Source organism: Passer domesticus, chromosome 8, assembly GCF_036417665.1.
Source record: "Passer domesticus isolate bPasDom1 chromosome 8, bPasDom1.hap1, whole genome shotgun sequence".
Classification (NCBI taxonomy): Eukaryota; Metazoa; Chordata; class Aves; order Passeriformes; family Passeridae; genus Passer; species Passer domesticus.
Window position 1 is genome coordinate 6,621,796 of NC_087481.1, and position 21,701 is coordinate 6,643,496.

Below are 21,701 nucleotides of genomic sequence, written 5' to 3' on the forward strand. Positions count from 1 at the left end.
GCCATTGGCCTTCTTGGCCACCTGGGCACACTGCTGCCTCATGTCCAGCCTGCTGTCCATCAGTGCCCCCAGGTCCCTTTCTGTCTGGCTGCTGTCCAGCCACTCTGTCCCCAGCCTGTAGCACTGCAGGGGTTGTTGTGGCCCAAGTGCAGTACCTGGCACTAGGACTTGTTATCCCTCACCTTGTTGTATTTCTTTTTAGTAACTGCTCCGTGTGTCTCTGCAGGGGAGCAATCTATACAAATGCCATGTTAGCAATTTCCTCGGACCTGCTGTGATGGGGAATAAAAGCTGTAGCACCAGGAGCTGGTGGGTGTCTGACTGAAGCTCTTTGCTCTCTTTCCCAGCCAGGAAAGAGGTTGGGAGGTTCCTGCAATGGGTTAGTCCTCATTCCCAGCACTTCTTGGAGACCCTGGCTCTTCTACCTTTCCCAGCCCCATGGTGCTGGCTTGGGCCACCCAGAGGTGCCAGCAGCCATGGAGGGCGAGAGGCATTGCAAGAGGCTGCCTGGCTCCCAGCAGGAGCTGTGCTGTCAGATGTGTTAATTAATGGAGCTCTGGTAGATACTGGTGACAGTGGAGCCAGGACATGGTGCCAGTCCTGCTGCAATTCATTCATATCTGTGAGAATTTTAGTGCAGAGGGAATGCTGCTTTAAACACTCTCATTTCCTCTCCCACTCCCTTCTGGTCTGGCTTCAAGCAGCCATGCTCCAGAGAGAAATTAAAATCTGCTTCCATTCCAGGATGTTTTTATTCTCCAGCATTTTTTCCTGCTTTTCTTCAGGGCTGGAAATGAGTGTGTGCTTTGGTTGGTTTGCTGCCCTGAGCCAGCTCAGTCTCTTGAAAGCAGAGCCCTTTGGAAGAGGGAGGCTTCTGGAAGGGGACCCTCCCCTTTTCCATTGCTGCTCATTGCCTTGGTGGTGTGTGAGGGGCTCAGGGCAGTGGCCTGGGGCCTCCCTTGTGTCAGTGCTGCCACAAGGAGTGGGCAAAAACTGTTCCATGGCTCTGAATCTACCAGAAATGCTGCTGCCTCATCCTCCTTAACTCTGGAAGCAGGAGAAACTAATCTGCTGCATCAATCTATGAGTGAATTGGTCCTCTGGACTTGGAGCTTTTCTACTTCTCTATCTCAGAGTTCTTCCATCAGCCCACATGAGCGACAGCTTTTGTGTAATTTGCCTGTGGGACCTGTGAGAAAAAAGCCCTGGATGTGACAGGACCTGGTGCTGCAGTACTCTGGGGCACAGCTAATTGCTTCCTTTTGGAGTTCTCTTGACCACGGATTTGTTAACAGGGTTCTGTTTCCTGCTGGTTGCCTTGATCAGATGTACCCAGAGCGTGTGCAAGGAGGTTCCCCAGCACAGCTGAAGATTAAGACATAAGGAGGAATCCTAGTTTGAAAGGATGAGAGCAAAACCAAAATAAAAGGATGTTTTAGCCCAAAGTTAGTGTGAATCAGCAGGTAGGAATCAGCTCTTCCCTGGATCCCTGTCCTTCCTGTGCCTGCAGTGCTGTGATCCATCAGCAGTCCTGGAATGCAGGAATATACATTATTTAGCTGCTATTAAGCTGGTTGTAACACATCTGCTAAGAGCCCTCAGTATTTGCCACGTCCAAGTGAGATGAGTATTCACTTGGACTTTTTTAATGCCATCTGAAGTTTCAGTTGTGAAAAGTCACCCTTTCTGTCATTGGCTGAGCTGCTTGGAAAAGCTGAGTCTCTACAAACAGCAGCTTGGCAGCAGGGCTGCAATGCATCCTTGGAAAACCAGCTGGGAGCCCTTTGGTGATCTCACTGGGGAGCAGGCTCTGTGCAATATATTCCAATATCTCTAAGCAACAGCTTAATGTGTTGCCTTGTCTGCTTAAATAGCAGAGCTCCTCTGGCCTAAAAGCCTCAGCACCAGAGGGTTATGGAGTGCAAATTGCTGCTGAATGAATTTGCTGCTTTCTTCACTCTCGTTTCCCCTCCCTTTTGTGTTATGACAGTGAAATGACTCATCTTCACCTCTTCTCACTTTAGAGAAATTATCTAATATTTTGTACAATGTTCATTGTAAAAAACCCCAAACCAACAAAACAGATGAAATCTGTTTTCTGGAACAACGTTTTCCCTTGCAATTACACAGAGTTGGCACCTTTCTCCACACTCTTTTGACCAACAGATGTTGTGGAGTACCAAGTTTACAATACCATCAACTATTGTAAGGAAAAGAGGGAAAAGCAAAAGGCCTGGTTTGAGCTTAGTGAAACTTGTTTCTGGCTTTGGACTGCAATAATTTATTACAGCTCTGTTTTACAATTAATACCAGCCTGACCTACTTCAACAGGACATCATAATTCTTGTGGCCATGTATGTGCTCATGAAAATTCAGTGCTAAGAGCATGAGTTGTGTTGGTTATGTCAGTGTGATGGAGAAAAATGTAAGTTGCATAACTCAGGTGAATTGAGTAGGAAATGGTGTGCTATAAAACTCATAATTTAAAATGCAAAAGATAAAAGGAAAAGGGAAGGGATTACTGCAAGATGAGGTTTATGGCTGGTGCTCTCAGCACCCCATGCTCATGGCCATAGCGGGGATGCTTGAGCAAGTGAGGGAGGGACTGGATTCAGTGTGGGTTCCAGAAACAGCCCCAAGAGCAGTGACAGTCACGAAATCCTGGCTCTTCTCTCTTTAAAATCTAATTTGAGCCCCAAAGCAAAGCCCCAAATTTAATTCCCTGCGGAGTGAAGCTGTGAGGTCTTTGACTGGGGCTTTCACAGCACGCTGGGTAAATAAAGCTCGCATCAGAAATCATATTGGTAGAAACTATAGATAACCATACCAAAAAGAAGTTTTGAATGCTTGTGGAGGAGATGCAGAAAAAGCCAAGACATAAAGGTACACCTCTGTGTTTTCCACAGGGAATAATTTCTGAAGTGCAGAACTCACCAGGCCATGCAGGGCCTCCTGCCAAGGGGAATGATTTCAGACAAGTGCTGACTGCGTGGGAGAAGGTGTTTTGTGTTGGAGTGCTGAGTTATCACTGAAGTTTTTCATTTCTAATACTTGGTAATATCAGTGCCATTTTGTCAGTAAGGAGCACACTTAGTGCTTGAGACATCTCCATCTCCACCTGCTTCACAACTCCACTTGAAGGCAGATGAAAATTATTTCCTTGTAAATTACCTGTTTTCACCAAACTCTGCAAACTCTTAATGAGGCTCTTTGCCATGAATTTGATTTTCTATTTATTTTCTCCTTTTTTTTTTTTTTTAATAAGAAGAATTGCTTTCTCCGTGCAAATGTTAAGTAATTTTTTCCCCACCTGGGATGTCAGGAGGTGCACATGCTGTACAGAAACACTCCCCAACTGCATCAATAACCTTTTTGTACTGCTGAGTGAGTCCTAGAAAACTGCAGAGCAGTTTTGTGTCTCTGCAGGTTACTTGGCAATCAATTCTCCATCTCTGATGTATCCTAATTTACAGTAAAGATGTGATGAACTCCTTCCTCTGCAATCAGAAGTTGGCAGTGCCCATTCTTCTGCAAATGTATGGGTTCAGCAGAATAATATCATAGGAACAGAGATGTTCTGCAGCATTCCTGCTTGGTTTGCTCCTTATTTGGTGGGGCAGACAGCAGCCTTCTACAGCCCTAACAAGGGTAGGGAATTTTCTGGACTGGAAAGAAAAGCATCCGTGAGAGAGGCAGAATGTGATGCTGTTACCCACGGCTGGTGTTGCCACCTCTGTTGTCAAATTTCCCTCCCTTGCTGCCCTGGGGCATCTGAGTAATGGGTGGTTTGTAGTGATGTTCTCCTTATTGAAATCAGTCAAGAGTTTGTGGACTTATTTCCAGCATGAAAACAAACCCTGTTTTGCTGGTTGTATGAGGGAAAAAATTATTTCAGGCAGAGAGAGGACAGAGAGAGGTGAGAGACCGCTGAATTTTCTCCATCTGGCTGCAGGGAGGGAGAACAGTTGTGGTGTGGAGATGCGTTGTTAATGCAAAAGCAACAAAAAGCAACCCAAATAGTGAGTGAGCATCACTTGAGCTGCACCTCTGCCAGTTAGGGATGGATCCCTCCTGCTCCTTCCCATGCCTGAGGCGCCTGTGTGGGGCTGGTTGTCCCTGTCATTTACCTTTCAATTGCACAACAAACAACAAGTTTCTTGGAAAACAGTTGGCTTTTCAGACTCTCCCGGGCATTCAAGTGAGTCCAGAAGATGTGGGGATGAGCTGATAAGTGGCTTTGGATGGTCTTGGCTGTTGGGTGTTGCTGTGTTTCCTGATGCTCCAAAGCAATCCCTGGCTGGCTGCTTTTGTGAAAGGCAGAACAGCTTAAGAGAAAAATGTGCCTGAAATTACCTGTTTTGGGGAAATGCAATCACTGCAAATTTTCTGCTAGGAACTGCTTGTGAACAAAGATGGAGCCTGAATGAGGGATCTGCCCTTGTGGGGGTGCCTTACACTGACACAAAGCTCTCTGTGCCTCTCCAGAGGGTTGTCACCCTACAGAAAGTTGTCACTTGAGGAATCTCCTGGCAGGGCAGGGAGGGGGATTTGACTTCACAGCTGCATGGCTGGGAAAAACAACGAGGCAAATTCTCCTTTTCTGGCCAGGAAAGCCAGGGTGTGTGCCTGCTGTGTTCCACGAGGAGGAAATCAATTGCTGAGGGATTTCTGCTGGGAGATTTGTGCTTTATGAAATTCATGCCAGGGGCAGAGGACTGGGGAGCTGCCAACCATAGCACTGTCTTCCTCCCCTCTGCTGCTTTAATTGTTTGTAATGATTTAATAAAAAGCACTGTTCTTCCCTGCAGCAAACATAGGCATGTGGCATTTTATTATCTTTATTAGGGCCCCTGTTTGGAATTTCTTTGCTGTATTTCCTTCTTTGCAGAATTGGTCCAAAACTTGGAGGAGTTGGTGTGAGAACTGGACTTTGTGCTGTCAACATTCTGAGTGTTGAGCCAGTGCTGAATCTGTGCAACTATATGGGAATGAAATAAATGACATGATTTAAACAAGGAAATGCTCCTGGCTTAGGCATTTTATCTGCACAAATGCACACTAGGAGAGGAAGAGAAAATCAGGTACAAGCTCCCCGTACTTACAGAAGAATGAATGGAAGTAACTTCCTGTTTAGGCTGGAAATTAGGAGAACATTTGTACCCATCAGAAGGGTGTTGAACTGGAGCAGCTGCCTAGTGACAACAGACAAGTGGAGAAGTGAAACCCTAAATTAAAGGCTTTGAGTGTGGAGTTTTTTGGATGTTGGGGTCTTCAGAAGCAGATCTTGTGAGTCCCATGGGCCATGCAGGCGGCTTCCCAGGGGAGCATCTCTGTCCTGTGCCAGGGACCTGCTGCCCTGGTCCCACAGAGTGATTTGGGGGGTACCTGATGGCCCAGCAGAGCTTGGGGAAATGCCTCAATGTTTGTTGGATTTGAATGGTATTTGGGTCAAACTGAGTTTCTCCTCTGAGGGATGGAGTCTTGAGCTCTCAGAGATTTTGCTTGAACACTTCTTTAATCAGTCCCCCACCCCAAAAACCCCCAGCAGATCCCTGCTCCTCCCTCTCTGTGTCTCCCACAGCTGTGATCCTCAGAGCTTTTCCCTTACACTAAAAGAACTGGAAATTGGCTGGGATTTGTTGCCTCTTGGCAACAAAATTGTCTCCTATTGTGCAGCTCAGGGGGAAGGAACCTCTTCCTCCCTTCAGTTTTCTGCAACAAAGTGTTTTGTTCCTCTTTGTGAAGAACTAGGAAGAAACACTTCTTTTTAAGATGAGGGAGCCCAATTCAATTCCCTTATCATTTTGAGCAAAATAGCCAAGTTATTTATGTTGAAAGTCACTCCAAAATTTTGAAGAGACCTTTTTAGAAAATATTTCTCTTGGTGACTGATTACGAGTGGGTATGGGAAGAAACTCTTTGCCTTCAACCACTCAAAGCAGTAATTTCTTCCCAAAGAGTAGATGTAATTTCATTTGCTGGGTGAAAAAAAATAAGTAGTAGTGGACCAAAGGAGCTTCAAGCTGATCTCCATTTGCTGTCAATGACTGAATTAAATGCACAGGGTTCTTATCAGCTCTGCCAGACAAAACATTGCTTTTGGGTTATTGGAGGTTTTGTTGGAAGTCTTTGTAGCATGAACAGTTCATGGACTTATCTCTGCTGGCTTCAGTCATTCCTGCTGTCCGTCATATCTTGCTATTATAAGGCAGCTCTTTTCATTATGTTGTCTTTTAATTCAGATATCTGAGCCTTTTTCTACTTCTAGTCCCAGTTTTCAGGAGGACAAACATTTTCTTATCTGTGAGTGTATTCAGTGGTGGCCACACAAGTGAAGGCAAAGAGCTGGCAGGTGATATTTTATGAAACTTTCTATAGTGGGAAAAACTCAGCATTCAATTTCCATCTCCTTAGAAATCTTTATTTCTTTTCTTGTCTCTTGTGCACCTTGTGGCTGGTCTGAGTTTAGTGCTTGGAAATGCAATTCTATGGATCCCAATTCTTTTGAGAGAGAATCATCTTGTACACAAAGCCAAATAAATTTAACTTTTCAATATCAGAGGCAGTTTGACATCCAGGCTTGGGGACCTGGCAGTGGTTAGTGCCTGGCCAGACTCAGAACACAGAGTTCATCTGATTTAGGTGAAATTTCATTCATTGGAGACAAAGTAAAATTGCCTTTTATTTGATCAGCACTAAAAATCCATCTGAAGCTGATTGCCAAGAATTGCTGCTGAGTGATGGGATTAACCCCTGCAATGGCACCATGAAATGAAAGACTGGGAGAGGAATATTAAACAATGACATTTCCAACCATGTGCAGGCCCTAGTGTTCTGCTCTTGGCTTGGTGCTGTCAAAGGGGCTGCTTTTGATGGTTTTAGAGGCACTAACCGGGGCAGTGAAATGCACCTCAGGCACCAACTGCATCTCTGGTGTCTGCAAGTGCCTTTATCTCCCTTCATGCTCCTCAGAACCAAAATCCTGCAAGGACCAAGTGAATCTGAGACTTTGGAAAGGCCCAATCGTGACAGATTTTGGTGAGATTTGAGTCAGGAGATGGAAGCAGCAGCAGAAGGTGCTGTAATCTTCATCCCTACGCTCTCCTGCATGCTGGTGCAGTGTAAAGGAGGCAGGGATTCCATAAAGCACCTTCTGTAGCTCCTGAGGGAAAACCAGTGGCAAGTTCTTTAATTTCTTAGAGTTTCAGGCATGTTTGGCTGTGCTGCACCTCGGGGCCAGGCTCTGCCTCTCTCTGCTCCAGCTGGTGCTTCCAAACTGCCCTCTGTGATTTTTATTTGCAAACCAGCTCTCTGACCAGCTTCCACTTTGCTTTAAAAATTCAGCACCACGTTTGTGGCTGAACAGGTCCCAGAGCTGGGGAGGAGGATTTGAGATGCAATTTGCATGACAGAGTTGTTACAGAGGGGGAAATGTCACATTCCTCCTGTGCCTGGAGCTGCTAATCTTGTTCTGAACACTGAAAACCTCTTCAGCTGCTCTCATTATACCTCAATTTGATTACTGCTTTGATTTCACACCTCTTTCATGCAGGCTTTTCCTCTCTCCTTAGCTGGAATAGTCAGGCCTGAGGAGAGAAATTTTGTTGAGCCTTGGGACAGTTCCCATATATCCCTGCTCCTAAAGCTGCTTTGAATTATCTTGGGAACCTGAGCATGAGATAAACTGGCAGGACTTTAGTGAGAGGAAAAGTAAGGCACAGAAGCCAAAGTGTAAATGCAGAGTCTGGGGACTCTGTTGTGGGGATCTGGGCCCTGCAAACTCATGTTGTTCTCTATGAATGGCTGATTCCTTCTGTATCTCCTCCTGAAATTCTGAGCACCAGGGCTGGTGCTGGAACTGCAGCCACACAAACTCCCCATGGATCTGTGTGGGACTCAGTGGGAATCATTGATTTGCTGCTTTTGATGAAAAGTTGTGACATGAACCTCAGTGTCAGGGAGGTGACAGATTAATGCTGCTGCTGCCAGATGGTGCCCACACACCGTGTCTGGAGACAGCTCTGGAGAAGATGAAGAAAAACCAGGATTAAATCCCATGTGCTACTGAGCTCTATCAGAAACTGCTTAGAGTGAAGTCTGTGAAGTGACTGGGGAGAGCTGGGTGAAAGGGACAGCTCTGAGAAATGTGTGGTACATCAGGGATGTCCTAATACTGATCTTTGCACAGAGATGAAAAAGTATCAGTTTCAATGGCCTGAATGTCTGGTTCTGGAAATTCTGCATTGCACAAGATGTGCTGAGCTCATCTGGCTCTGAAATATCATCTCTGCACCTTAGCCAGGAACAGCATCAGAGTTCTGAACAGATTCATCAAAATCAGTCATAAGCCAGAAGCAAAACCTTGGCAATACACATCTGTGGCAGGTGAGGAGACCAAAAGCTTCCATTCTTGTTCTTGCAGAATGAATTCAGCAATAAAAATCCTCTCTCTTGGCATTAAAATACTTTAGTTTCAGCTCTGCTCCAGACTATCAGTATCAAGGATTTCTCAGGGTGCTTGGGGGTAGGTTCTCCCCCTGGAGCTCTCTGCAGGTTGATGCTAATTAAAGATGTTCCCTCAGGTTCAGATGTTTTGCTGCCTGAGCAGAGTGTGCAGAACAGGGATTACAAGCACTGGCATTTGCTGTGCTAGAAAGTGCAAGGGACACATTCGTGCCAATTAACGTCACACCTTGAACTAGAAAGATCAATTCTTGTTGTGCTCGCCAGAGTCTGGGGACAGAGGGGGTTTCCAAAGGAAATCTTGGTCCATGTAGGGCTGAGGCTCCCTCCAGGCTGGCTCCAGCCCCTCAGGGTGCCCAGGAGCAGGGCTTGCCCACAGCCCAGTGCTCCCTCCTTAGCCCTGGGGCTGCCCAGGGAAGAGGCATGGCTGAGGCTCTGCAGGAGCACACAGGCTCAGCCCTGCTCCAACATAGGATCCATGGGCCAGGGCACGCTGGGCTTTGCCCCTACAGCTCCCAAGTGTTTCCAGAGAAACTGCAAGGAGAGGCTCACCTCTGTCAGTGGGAGCCCTCTGTGCACAGGGACCCCCACTCCTGGGGTGGCTGTGCCAGGGACCCCCAGTCCTGGCGACCTGGAGCAACTGGAAACAACCACTTTGCAAAATGCTGCCTGTGCCTGAAGCAAATGCAAGGAGAACTGGGGTGTGAAAAGTAAAATTTGTTTATTACAGAAGAACAGCAGCAAAAATACAGCATATATTTACATTGTAAGAACATTTGTAACAACAACAATCGATAGAACATATATACATAAAAACCTACCTAACAAAACTATGTGAAACGTATTTACAGAAGTCCAAAATAGCCGTAAAATCTATATTCTAAAGAACAACAACAAACTGTAGAACATATATACACATGGGTGGTGTCTCTGTGATGTCCATCGCACCTGGAAGAAAAGCAAATGCCACGGTCACTCCAGTCAGGCACAGAGGGCTCCTGCATGTGCCCCCAGGCTGGCACATGCTGGCCCAGCAGCAGGACTCTGCTACCAGAACTGAGCCTGGCTGGGTCTGGCATGGAGCTTGTGTGGAGCAAAGCAGGCACAGGACAGGCTGTGGATGGCCACCAGAATCCAGTGCCCTGGGTACAATGTCCCTGAGCAGGGAGCACCCAGCCCAGCCCCAGCCTGGCAGCAGGAGACCCACTCTGCCTGTCTTGCTGATGGCATTGCTCTTCATGCCAAGATCAGGGCCTCTTCCTCACCTTCTTAATCAATATCCATGTCCTCAATGGACTCTTCCATATCCACATCCATCTCTTCTTCCTCAGTCGCATCCACATCCATCTCTTCTTCATCATCCTCATCCAGGTCCATCACTTCCTCTCCAGGGTCTTCTATTTCCATGTCCTCCTCCATATCAATCTTGGTATCTACCTCCATCTCCTCCTCCATATCAATCTTGGTATCTACCTTCATCTCCTCCTCTCTGTCTGGGACAGCCTGCAGAGGTAGCAAAACCTCAGAGTGGGGTCCCTGTCCCACTCCATCCCCAGAGAGCTCCAGCCCACCCGGGCAGGTGGGGGGTGTCCACCTCCATGGAATGGCACCATACCTTCCTCAGAACAAAGGGGAGCATCCTGCAGGGCTGGATGATGAAATCCAGGCACTCAGGAGTTGTCAGGAATGATGGGGGGATCGGGGGGATAAGAAGAGTGAAAGGAGAGGGCAGGAGCAAGGTGCAGAGCGTGTCAACACAGCGGCCAAGGGTTGTGTTGTGCCCTTTGCTGGGCGCTGGACGTTCCAGCTGGAGCGTGGGCTGTGACATCACAGTTCCCAGGCTCCATCTGAAGTGGACACTGGAGACCATGGAATGATGGAGTCCCTGAACGGTTGGGCTTGCAAGGGAGCCTGAAGAACAACATCTTGTTCCCAGCTGAGCAGTCTTCCCCCAGAGCGTGCTGCTCAGAGCCCTGTTGCCAAGGATGGGGCATCCACAGCCTCTGTGCACAGCCTGGGCCAGTGCCCCACCACCCCCAGTGGAAAAGAGCAGCTTCCTTAGATGCAGCTTCAATCAACCTGCTGCAGTTGAAAGCCATCCCCCCTTGTCCTGTCACCACAGGCCCTGCTGAACACTCTGTCCCCTTCCAGTCCTGCACAGCCACAGGGAGGCCTCCCAGTGTCTCCTCTCTCCAGGCTGAGCATCCCCAGCCCCACTTGCCCAGCAGTCAGTCACATCAGGGCCAGTCAAGGCTGCAGGGTAGCAAATAGCATCAGGAACTGAGAGATGCAAGCTTTAGACCCAGGTTTGACTCTAAATGAACAAAATTAATAACAGTGGAGGGGAAGATGGTGGGACACTGGTTCTGTTCTAACTGGTGATTTATTTTTCTTCTTTTCTGTCATGCTGCCCCAGGTTTTTCTGTTTGGAAGGAAGCTTGGCACAATATCCATTGTCTTCTCCATTTGTGAAAGACCAAGCGGAGTCTGGGCAGGCTGATATGCAGAGCAAAACCTGAAAATATACTAGTGATCCTGAGCCTGGGGGATGGAGCTAAACTTAGCCAATAGGAATTTCTGGAAAGCTGATCCTGGTTTACATTATCTTGAGTTTGGCTTTGCCAACTTCACCAGTCTTTTATGAAAAAGCAAACAAAAAACTCAAACCAAATCAGACAAAAACCCAAACAAACAAACAAACATACAAAACCATGCAGCAAACCAATCCAACAAATAGATAAAAAACGCCAAATAAAACCAAAGGAAATGAAGAGTTAGTATTAGTTGCAAGGATAGCACAGCAGGCAAATGGCTGCTTGCCACAGGATCACCATCAAAAGCCACATAGAACAGCTGCTCCAAAATATACCCAACAGGAGAAAAAGAAAAAGTGATGCATGGCAACTTTGGGGGCAGCTCCACATTCAGGTGAAGGATGAGCACGCAGTGGTACAGATCCAGCATTGCCCACCCTCCAGGCTGCTGTTTGCTCCTGATGAAAGCCCCTTGCAGGACTGGGGCCCCTCTCAGTGCAGTGTCAGTCACTCCCAGAGCTCTCAGCTGAGCCACTGGCATTTCCAGAGTGACATCCAGCCGCAATCCTACTGCCTGCTGAGCATCTGTGGAAGATCCTGAGCATCTTCATTCCTAGGACCACAAAACAGCTCAGGATTTCTCTGAACTGGCTTTCAAGGGGGGGGTTTCCATATCCCTGTGAGATCTGTTCATCCCTCAACATGTATGACTTGATGTACAATGATGTATTTGGGTTCCTTCCTTAGTTCCTCCTGTGTGCCAGTGAGAAACCATCCATGGGAATGGAGGATGTTGTGTGCAGGGCAATGTATTCCTGGCTTGCCATTTTGCTTCACTGTCACTCAGCTGAACATAGTCCTTATCTAAGAAGGACTCAGAAGAAATGGGTAGGAATTTTGTCTCTGAGAGGAGCAGAAAGCATATTTTCTACACCACATTCCCAGCAGATGCCCTTTCCCTGGCAGAACAGTGATTGCCATTCATCATCCTGGGAAGAATGGGAAGACCCATTCAGAGATCCCAGGTTCAGCTGGCCTTTGGCTTTGTGGGCCTCATTTCACATGTCCAGTTTCAAGGGCCTGTAGAAGAGCCACATGTTTGCCTTGCTACCCAGAAGTGCTGTAGTTATTCCCAGGAAAACAAACAAAAATTGGCCATCCTGTGCTGTGGTAGATATCCCATCACAATTGTGACTCTGTGAGCAAAGGCAACCAGTGCTTTTTGGGGCTGTAACAGCTGAGAGTGTGGCAGAGCAGGTTGGATATTCTTTTTAGAGTCCTGAAAACATTGTTCCCAAAACAATCTTTCTCTTCTGTCTTCTGTCATCAACTGTGGAACAGAGAAAATGGAAAAGAGCTGAGTTTTGTTTAAATTGGCTTTATTTTTAAGTCTTCAAATAGTGTCAGTTCAATGCATGATACTTTAGAAATTGGATTAGTAGCACCTATTTCATCCCATCAGATAGGTGGGATTGAAGACTTCCAACAACAGAAACGCTGGATGTGCGTGAGCTCAGTTTTCCACCCCTCACACAAGTAACTTGCTGTACTATTTTCAGCAGCCTCAGCCAGATCTATTAAAATACTGCTCCAAACAACAACAGAATGAAAATGTTCCACAAATGGGGAAAAACAAGACAAGTGGGCAGCAGCCCTTTCTGAAGAGCTTGTGTTGATTTTGCCAAGTCAGATGCAAACAAGGTTTGCCATATTTCTTTCCTAGAAAAATGCAATTGAATGTAATTTCTATGCTATTGGGTAGAAATCAATCTCTGAGGCTGCTAAGTTGGGTATGATTTTAGACCTGGGAGGAGCAAAACAGGTTCCAGAGAAGCTGTGGTTGTGTCACCCTTGGAAGTGTTCAAGGCCAGGTTGGATGGGGCTTGGAGCAACCTGATCTAGCGGAAGGTGTGCTGAGTCTGGTGAGTCCATGAAAAGAAACTTTTGGTTTTCCTGAAATGCTGCCTTTGCAAGGGGAGGTCACAACTATCCCACATAGTTTGAAATGCCCTGAGCAGAACCCAGCTGTGCTTTCTCACAGGTGATGAGGGATTTTCATTTGTATTTTATGGGGGATTTTCACAGGGCAGAGCAAGAGCAGCTGAATGTGTTTGACAGGCAAAGAGGGCTAGTGTGGCAGCAACTGAATTCAATGGAGCTTTTCCTTCTGTGATCCTGTACAACCTGAGGCACTCTGGGGCTCTTGAACCTGGCAGCTGGGCAAGTTAATCATTGGAACAAGTGATGAATTAACCTGCTCCACTCTCCTTAGCATGGATGTGATGAGCCTTAAGTAAAGCCAGGAGCACTTGCCAGGATAGGAGCTTGTTCTTTGCCAGGGAGGAGGGAGAAAATATTGCTTGGAGTAAATAAAGCAACTCTGCTTCCCCAGGAAGATGAAAAAAAGGAATTAAACATGTGAATGCTGCATGGAATAATTTGCACAAGGCTATATCTCGTCTGCTATGCAGGAATGTTCCAAATCAACCATGATTCTCCCGACCTTCATTTTTCTAGGTTTCCACCACACAATACATGAGACTCTCACTTGAAAAAACCAAAACACCTTGTGGGGAGGCATTATTTCCTTTCTTCAGGCTGCCTCTTTCTTTTGTTCCCTCCAGAGCTCTCACTTCATTTCTGCTGTTGTTTGGAGCACGTGCTTACATCCTTGCTGATCCCCTGGGCTTCTTTTGGCTCTGGGTGTCGCGGACACTATTAATGTTGGGTTTTTTCCCCTCCATCTTCTTCTGTTTCTTCATGTGGTTTACCTTCATTTACCTGCTGGAGTGATGGATTTTTCTCACCTTTTATTACTCAGTGCTTTTTCTTCATTCTCTAATACCAACTTCTCACTTGCCCTGTGGCTGTTAGGTGCCAGTTATGGGAGCATTAATTCTTTCTCTAGTGCTTGTCTGAGCTTTCACAGGCAGCTGAGAGCTCTTTGGGGTTCAACTTGACTCACTTCAGCGCCTTCCTTGGTGCTGCCTGTGTACTTGAACACTTGAAGGGAATAAAGTCTCAGTGTGGAGATGACAGTTGTGAAATGATGGCCCTTTTGGAGAAGACAAGAATGCTATTGTCAATCTTTTCAAGGATAAATGGAGCACCTGGTTTTGGGAGAAACAGGCTCAGCTCAGCGCAGAGGTGGCTGTTGCAGGTGCCCAGGTTTGGAGGGAAGGCTGCAGCTCCTGGGGGTGTGTTGGTGTGGGGCTATAAGGTTTGTGCTGGGTCCCTGGAGCAGTGGGAACATCCCACGGGGAGATGCACATCAGGAAATGGGTGCAGAAAGGGCCTGAAGTGTGACCAGCTTTGGTGAAGGGTTCCACAGGAAATAATATTTTTGCTGAGATTTTGGACAATTTGAGGCTCTTTCTCGAGTCCTTTGCCCAATGAACATTCCCCCCTCTGCAAGAGCTTGGGGAATCCAGAGCTCACACAATGAAAATCCCTGATCATTATATCTCTTTTCCGTTTTTTGATGTTGTCATCCCTGCAGGAGTCAGAGGAAGAGAATATGTGTGACCTGCCTGGCTTTAACGTTGTGCCAGGAACAATGCCATGGGGTATATAGCTGGTCAGAGGAGCATCTGAGAAGTGTGTGGTACATCAGGGATGTCCTACTACTGATCTTTGCACAGAGATGAAAAAGTATCAGTTTGCATGGCCTGAATGTCTGGGTCTGGAAATTCTGCATTACACAAGATGTGCTGAGCTCATCTGGCTCTGAAATATCATCTCTGCACCTTAGCCAGGAACAGCATCAGAGTTCTGAACAGATTCATCAAAATCAGTCATAACCCAGAGGCAAACCTTGGCAATACACATCGGTGGCAGGTGAGGAGACCAAAAGCTTCCATTCTTGTTCTTGCAGAATGAATTCAGCAATAAAATAATCCTCTCTCTTGGCATTAAAATACTTTAGTTTCAGCTCTGCCCCAGACTATCAGTGTCAAGTATTTCTCTGGGTGGTTGGGGGTAGGTTCTCCCCCTGTAGCTCTCTGCAGGTTGGTGCTAATTCCAGATGTTCCCTCAGGTTCAGATGTTCTGCTGCCTGAGCAGAGTGTACAGAACAGGGATTACAAGCACTGACATTTGCTGTGCTAGAAAGTGCAAGGGACACATTTGTGCCGATGAAGGTCACACCTTGAACTAGGAGGATCAATTCTTCTTGTGCTCAGCAGAGTCTGGGGACAGAGAGGGTTTCCAAAGGAAATCTTGGTCCATGTAGGGCTGAGGCTCCCTCCAGGCTGGCTCCAGCCCCTCAGGGTGCCCAGGAGCAGGGCTTGCCCACAGCCCAGTGCTCCCTCCTTAGCCCTGGGGCTGCCCAGGGAAGAGCCATGGCTGAGGCTCTGCAGGAGCACACAGGCTCAGCCCTGCTCCAACATGGGATCCATGGGCCAGGGCACGCTGGGCTTTGCCCCTACAGCTCCCAAGTGTGTCCAGAGAAACTGCAAGGAGAGGCTCACCTCTGTCAGTGGGACCCCTCTGTGCACAGGGACCCCCACTCCTGGGGAGGCTGTGCCAGGGACCTCCAGCCCTGGGAACCTGGAGCAACTGGAAACAACCACTTGGCAAAATGCTGCCTGTGCCTGAAGCACATGCAAGGAGAACTGGGGTGTGAAAAGTAAAATTTGTTTATTACAGAAGAACAGCAGCAAAAATGCAGAATACATTTACATTGTAAGAATATTTGTAACAACAACAATCGATAGAACATACATACATAAAAACCTACCTGGCAAAACTATGGGAAACGTATTTACAGAAGTCAAAAATAGCCCTAAAATCTACATTCTAAAGAACAACAACAAACTGTAGAACATATATACAAAAGGGTGGTGTCTCTGTCTGTGATGTCCATCGCACCTGGAAGAAAAGCAAATGCCACAGTCACTCCAGTCAGGCACAGAGGGCTCTTGCATGTGCCCCCAGGCTGGCACATGCTGGCCCAGCAGCAGGACTCTGCTACCAGAACTGAGCCTGGCTGGGTCTGGCATGGAGCTTGTGTGGAGCAAAGCAGGCACAGGACAGGCTGTGGATGGCCACCAGAATCCAGTGCCCTGGGTACAATGTCCCTGAGCAGGGAGCACCCAGCCCAGCCCCAGCCTGGCAGCAGGAGACCCACTCTGCCTGTCCTGCTGCTGGCATTGCTCTTCATGCCAAGATCATGGCCTCTTCCTCACCTTCTTAATCAATATCCATGTCCTCAATGGACTCTTCCATATCCACATCCATCTCTTGTTTCTCATCCACATACACGTCCATCTCTTCTTCCTCCTCCACATCCACATCCATCTCTTCCTCGCCAGGGTCTTCTCCGTCTATTTCCATCTCCTCCTCCGTATCAATCTTTGTATCTACCTCCATCTCCTCCTCTCTGTCTGGGACAGCCTGCAGAGGTAGCAAAACCTCAGAGTGGGCTCCCTGTCCCACTCCATGCCCACAGAGCTCCAGCCCACCCGGGCAGGTGTGGGGTGTCCACCTCCATGGAATGGCACCATACCTTTCCCAGAACAAAGAGGAGCATCCTGCAGGGCTGGATGACAAAATCCAGGCACTAAGGACCTTTCAGGACTGAATGGGTTATCAGGGGGCAGGTGAAAAGCAGAGTGGGCAGGAGCAGGGTGAAGAGCATGTGAACACAACGAAAAACGGTTGTGTTGTGCCCTTTGCTGGGCACTGGATGTTCCAGCTGGAGCGTGGGCTGTGACATCACAGTTCCCAGGCTCCATCTGAAGTGGACAGTGGAGACCGTGGAATGATGGAGTCCCTGAACGGTTGGGCTTGCAAGGGAGCCTGAAGAACAACATCTTGTTCCCAGCTGAGCAGTCTTCCCCCAGAGCGTGCTGCTCAGGGCCCTGTTGCCAAGGATGGGGCATGCACAGCCTCTGTGCACAGCCTGGGCCAGTGCCCCACCACCCCCAGTGGAAAAGAGCAGCTTCCTTAGATGCAGCTTCAATCAACCCCCTGCAGTTGAAAGCCATCCCCACTTGTCCTGTCAGCACAGGCCCTGCTGAACACTCTGTCCCCTTCTTTCCTGCAGGACCCTTCCAGTCCTGCACAGCCACAGTGAGGCCGCCCAGTGTCTCCTCTCTCCAGTCTGAGCATCCCCAGCCCCACTTGCCCAGCACTCAGTCACATCAGGGCGAGTAAAGGCTGCAGGGTAGCAAATAGCATCAGGAACTGAGAGATGCAAGCTTTAGACCCAGGTTTGCCTCTAAATGTACAAAATTAATAACAGTGGAGGGGAAGATGGTGGGACACTGGTTCTGTTCTAACTGGTGATTTATTTTTCTTCTTTTCTGTCATGCTGACCCAGGTTTTTCAGTTTGAAAGGAAGCTTGGCACAATGTCCATTGTCTTCTCCATTTGTGAAACACCAAGCGGAGTCTGGGCAGGCTGATATGCAGAGCAAAACCTGAAAATATTCTAGTGATCCTGAGCCTGGGGGATGCAGCTAAACCCAGCCAAAAGCAATTTCTGGAAAGCTGATCCTGGTTTACATTATCTTGAGTTTGGCTTTGCCAACTTCACCAGTCATTTATGAAAAAGCGAACAAAAAACTCAAACCTAATCAGACAAAAACCCAAATCAAACAAACAAACAAACAAACAAACAAACCCATGCAGCAAACCAATCAAACAAATAGATGAAAAACGCCAAATAAAACCAAAGGAAATGAAGAGTTAGTATTAGTTGCAGGGATAGCACAGCAGGCAAATGGCTGCTTGCCACAGGATCACCATCAAAAGCCACATAGAATAGCTGCTCCAAAATATACCCAAGAGTAGAAAAGGAAAAACTGATGCATGGCAACTTTGGGGGCAGCTCCACATTCAGGTGAAGGATGAGCACGCAGTGGTACAGATCCAGCATTGCCCACCCTCCAGGCTGCTGTTTGCTCCTGATGAAAGACCCTTGCAGGACTGTGGCCCCTCTCAGTGCGGTGTCAGTCACTGCCAGAGCTCTCAGCTGAGCCACTGGCATTTGCAGAGTGACATCCAGCCGCAATCCTGCTGCCTGCTGAGCATCTGTGGAAGATCCTGAGCATCTTCATGCCTAGGACCACAAAACAGCTCAGGATTTCTCTGAACTGCTTTTCAGGGGGGGTTCCATATCCCCGTGAGATCTGCTCATCCTTCAACATGTATGACTTGATGTACAATGATGCATTTGTGTTCCTTTCCTTCCTCCTGTGTGCCAGTGAGAAACCATCCATGTGACTGGAGGACATTGTGTGCAGGGAAATTGATTCCTGGCTTGCCATTTTGCTTCACTGTCACTCAGCTGAACATGGTCCTTATCTAAGAAGGACTTAGAACTTGCAACAAGTGATAAATTAACCTGCTCCACTCTCCTTAGCATGGCTGTGATGAGTGTTAAGGAAAGCAGCGAGCGCTTGCCAGGATGGGAGCCTGTTCTTTGCCAGGGAGGAGGGAGAAAATCTTGCTTGGAGTAAATAAAGCAACTCTGCTTCCCCAGGAACAGAAGCAATTAAATATGTGAGTGCTGCATGGGATGATTTGCACAAGGATTGTCTACTATGCAGGAATGTTCCAAATAAACCATGCTTCTCCTGACAATTATTTTTCTGGGTTTCCACCACATGATAGAAGAGACAATCAATGAAAAAAAAGCAAAACAACTTGTGGGGAGACGTTTTTTCCTTTCTTCAGGCTTCCTCTTTCTTTTGTTCCCTCCAGAGCTCTCACTTCATTTCTGCTGTTGTTTGGAGCACGTGCTTCCCTCTTTCCTGATCCCCTGCGCTTCTTTTGGCTCTGGGTGTCCTGGACACTCTTAATTGTGGATTTTTTCCCCTTCATCTACTTCTGACCTCCAGCCCTGGGAACCTGGAGCAAGTGGAAACTACAACTTTGCAAAATGCTGCCTGTGCCTGAAGCAAATGCAAGGAGAACTGGGGCGTGAAAAATAAAATATGTTTATTACAGAAGAACAGCAGAAAAAATACAGAAGATATTTACATTGCAAGAATATTTGTAACAACAACAATCGATAGAACATATATACATAAAAACCTATCTAACAAAAAATATATGAAACATATTTACAGAAGACAAAAAGCCCTAAAACCTATATCCTAAAGTCAACATCAAAGTGTAAAACGTATGTACAGAAAGGTGGCATCTCTCTCCATGATGTCCATCGCACCTGGAAGAAAAGCAAATGCCACGGTCAGTCCAGTCAGGCACAGAGGGCTCTTGCATGTGCCCCCTGGCTGGCACACGCTGGCCCAGCAGCAGGACTCTGCTACCAGAACTGAGCCTGGCTGGGTCTGGGAGGGAGCTTGTGTGGAGCAAAGCAGGCACAGGACAGGCTGTGAATGGCCACCAGAATCCAGTGCCCTGGGTACAATGTCCCTGAGCAGGGAGCACCCAGCCCAGCCCCAGCCTGGCAGCCGGAGACCCACTCTGCCTGTCCTGCTGCTGGCATTGCTCTTCATGCCAAGATCAGGGCCTCTTCCTCACCATTTTAATCAATGTCCATGTCCTCAATGGACTCTTCCATATCCACTTCCATCTCCTCTTCCACAACCACCTCCACCTCCATCTCCTCCTCTCCAGTATCTGCTCCCTCCGTCTCCATGTCCTCCTCTCTATCAATCTCTATATCCACCTCCATCTCCTCTTCTCCATCTGGGACAGCCTGCAGAGGCAGCAAAACCTCAGAGTGGGCTCCCTGTCCCACTCCATGCCCACAGAGCTCCAGCCCACCCGGGCAGGTGGGGGTGTCCACCTCCATGGAATGGCACCACACCTTCCTCAGGACAAATGGGAGCATCCTGCAGGGCTGGATGATGAAATCCAGGCACTCAGGATCTTTCAGGACTGAGGAAAGGTGACAAGCAGAGTGGGCAGGAGCAGGGTGAAGAGCGTGCAAACACAACGGCCAAGGATTGTGTTGTGCCCTTTGCTGGGTGCTGGACGTTCCAGCTGGAGCGTGGGCTGTGACATCACAGTTCCCAGGCTCCATCTGAAGTGGACAGTGGAGACCATGGAATGATGGAGTCCCTGAACGGTTGGGCTTGCAAGGGAGCCTGAAGAACAACATCTTGTTCCCAGCTGAGCAGTCTTCCCCCAGAGCAGGCTGCTCAGAGCCCTGTTGCCAAGGATGGGGCATGCACAGCCTCTGTGCACAGCCTGGGCCAGTGCCCCACCACCCCCAGTGGAAAAGAGCAGCTTCCTTAGATGCAGCTTCAATCAACCTGCTGCAGTTGAAAGCCATCCCCCCTTGTCCTGTCAGCACAGGCCCTGCTGAACACTCTGTCCCCTTCTTTCCTGCGGGACCCTTCCAGTCCTGCACAGCCACAGGGAGGCCTCCCAGTGTCTCCTCTCTCCAGGCTGAGCATCTCCAGCCCCACTTGCCCAGCACTCAGTCACATCAGGGCCAGTCAAGGCTGCAGGGTAGCAAATAGCATCAGGAACTGAGAGATGTAAGCTTTAGACCCACGTTTGCCTCTAAATGTACAAAATTAATAACAGTGGAGAGGAAGATGGTGGGACACTGGTTCTGTTCTAACTGGTGATTTATTTTTCTTCTTTTCTGTCATGCTGCCCCAGGTTTTTCTGTTTGGAAGGAAGCTTGGCACAATATCCATTGTCTTCTCCATTTGTGAAAGACCAAGCGGAGTCTGGGCAGGCTGATATGCAGAGCAAAACCTGAAAATATACTAGTGATCCTGAGCCTGGGGGATGGAGCTAAACTTAGCCAATAGGAATTTCTGGAAAGCTGATCCTGGTTTACATTATCTTGAGTTTGGCTTTGCCAACTTCACCAGTCTTTTATGAAAAAGCAAACAAAAAACTCAAACCAAATCAGACAAAAACCCAAACAAACAAACAAACATACAAAACCATGCAGCAAACCAATCCAACAAATAGATAAAAAACGCCAAATAAAACCAAAGGAAATGAAGAGTTAGTATTAGTTGCAAGGATAGCACAGCAGGCAAATGGCTGCTTGCCACAGGATCACCATCAAAAGCCACATAGAACAGCTGCTCCAAAATATACCCAACAGGAGAAAAAGAAAAAGTGATGCATGGCAACTTTGGGGGCAGCTCCACATTCAGGTGAAGGATGAGCACGCAGTGGTACAGATCCAGCATTGCCCACCCTCCAGGCTGCTGTTTGCTCCTGATGAAAGCCCCTTGCAGGACTGTGGCCCCTCTCAGTGCAGTGTCAGTCACTCCCAGAGCTCTCAGCTGAGCCACTGGCATTTCCAGAGTGACATCCAGCCGCAATCCTACTGCCTGCTGAGCATCTGTGGAAGATCCTGAGCATCTTCATTCCTAGGACCACAAAACAGCTCAGGATTTCTCTGAACTGGCTTTCAAGGGGGGGGTTTCCATATCCCTGTGAGATCTGTTCATCCCTCAACATGTATGACTTGATGTACAATGATGTATTTGGGTTCCTTCCTTAGTTCCTCCTGTGTGCCAGTGAGAAACCATCCATGGGAATGGAGGATGTTGTGTGCAGGGCAATGTATTCCTGGCTTGCCATTTTGCTTCACTGTCACTCAGCTGAACATAGTCCTTATCTAAGAAGGACTCAGAAGAAATGGGTAGGAATTTTGTCTCTGAGAGGAGCAGAAAGCATATTTTCTACACCACATTCCCAGCAGATGCCCTTTCCCTGGCAGAACAGTGATTGCCATTCATCATCCTGGGAAGAATGGGAA

General features: G+C 47.8%; 3 protein-coding genes across 3 annotated transcripts in view; all 3 read right to left on the minus strand.

Annotated features, from left to right (window-relative positions):
- Positions 1-21,701, minus strand: part of LOC135305558 (zinc finger protein 883-like) — a 176,520-nt gene that overhangs the window by 24,316 nt on the left and 130,503 nt on the right. The window lies entirely within an intron of this gene.
- Positions 9,268-10,227, minus strand: LOC135305663 (uncharacterized). The gene is made up of 3 exons (XM_064429409.1): positions 10,079-10,227; positions 9,729-9,966; positions 9,268-9,411 (listed from the first exon to the last, which is right to left on the minus strand). Exons 1-2 carry the CDS (start codon positions 10,100-10,102, stop codon positions 9,733-9,735), a joined length of 258 nt encoding a protein of 85 aa, XP_064285479.1. The 5' UTR covers positions 10,103-10,227; the 3' UTR covers positions 9,268-9,411; positions 9,729-9,732.
- Positions 15,742-16,647, minus strand: LOC135305682 (bifunctional lysine-specific demethylase and histidyl-hydroxylase NO66-like). Its single transcript, XM_064429434.1, has 3 exons — positions 16,504-16,647; positions 16,184-16,391; positions 15,742-15,866 (listed from the first exon to the last, which is right to left on the minus strand). Exons 1-2 carry the CDS (start codon positions 16,525-16,527, stop codon positions 16,188-16,190), a joined length of 228 nt encoding a protein of 75 aa, XP_064285504.1. The 5' UTR covers positions 16,528-16,647; the 3' UTR covers positions 15,742-15,866; positions 16,184-16,187.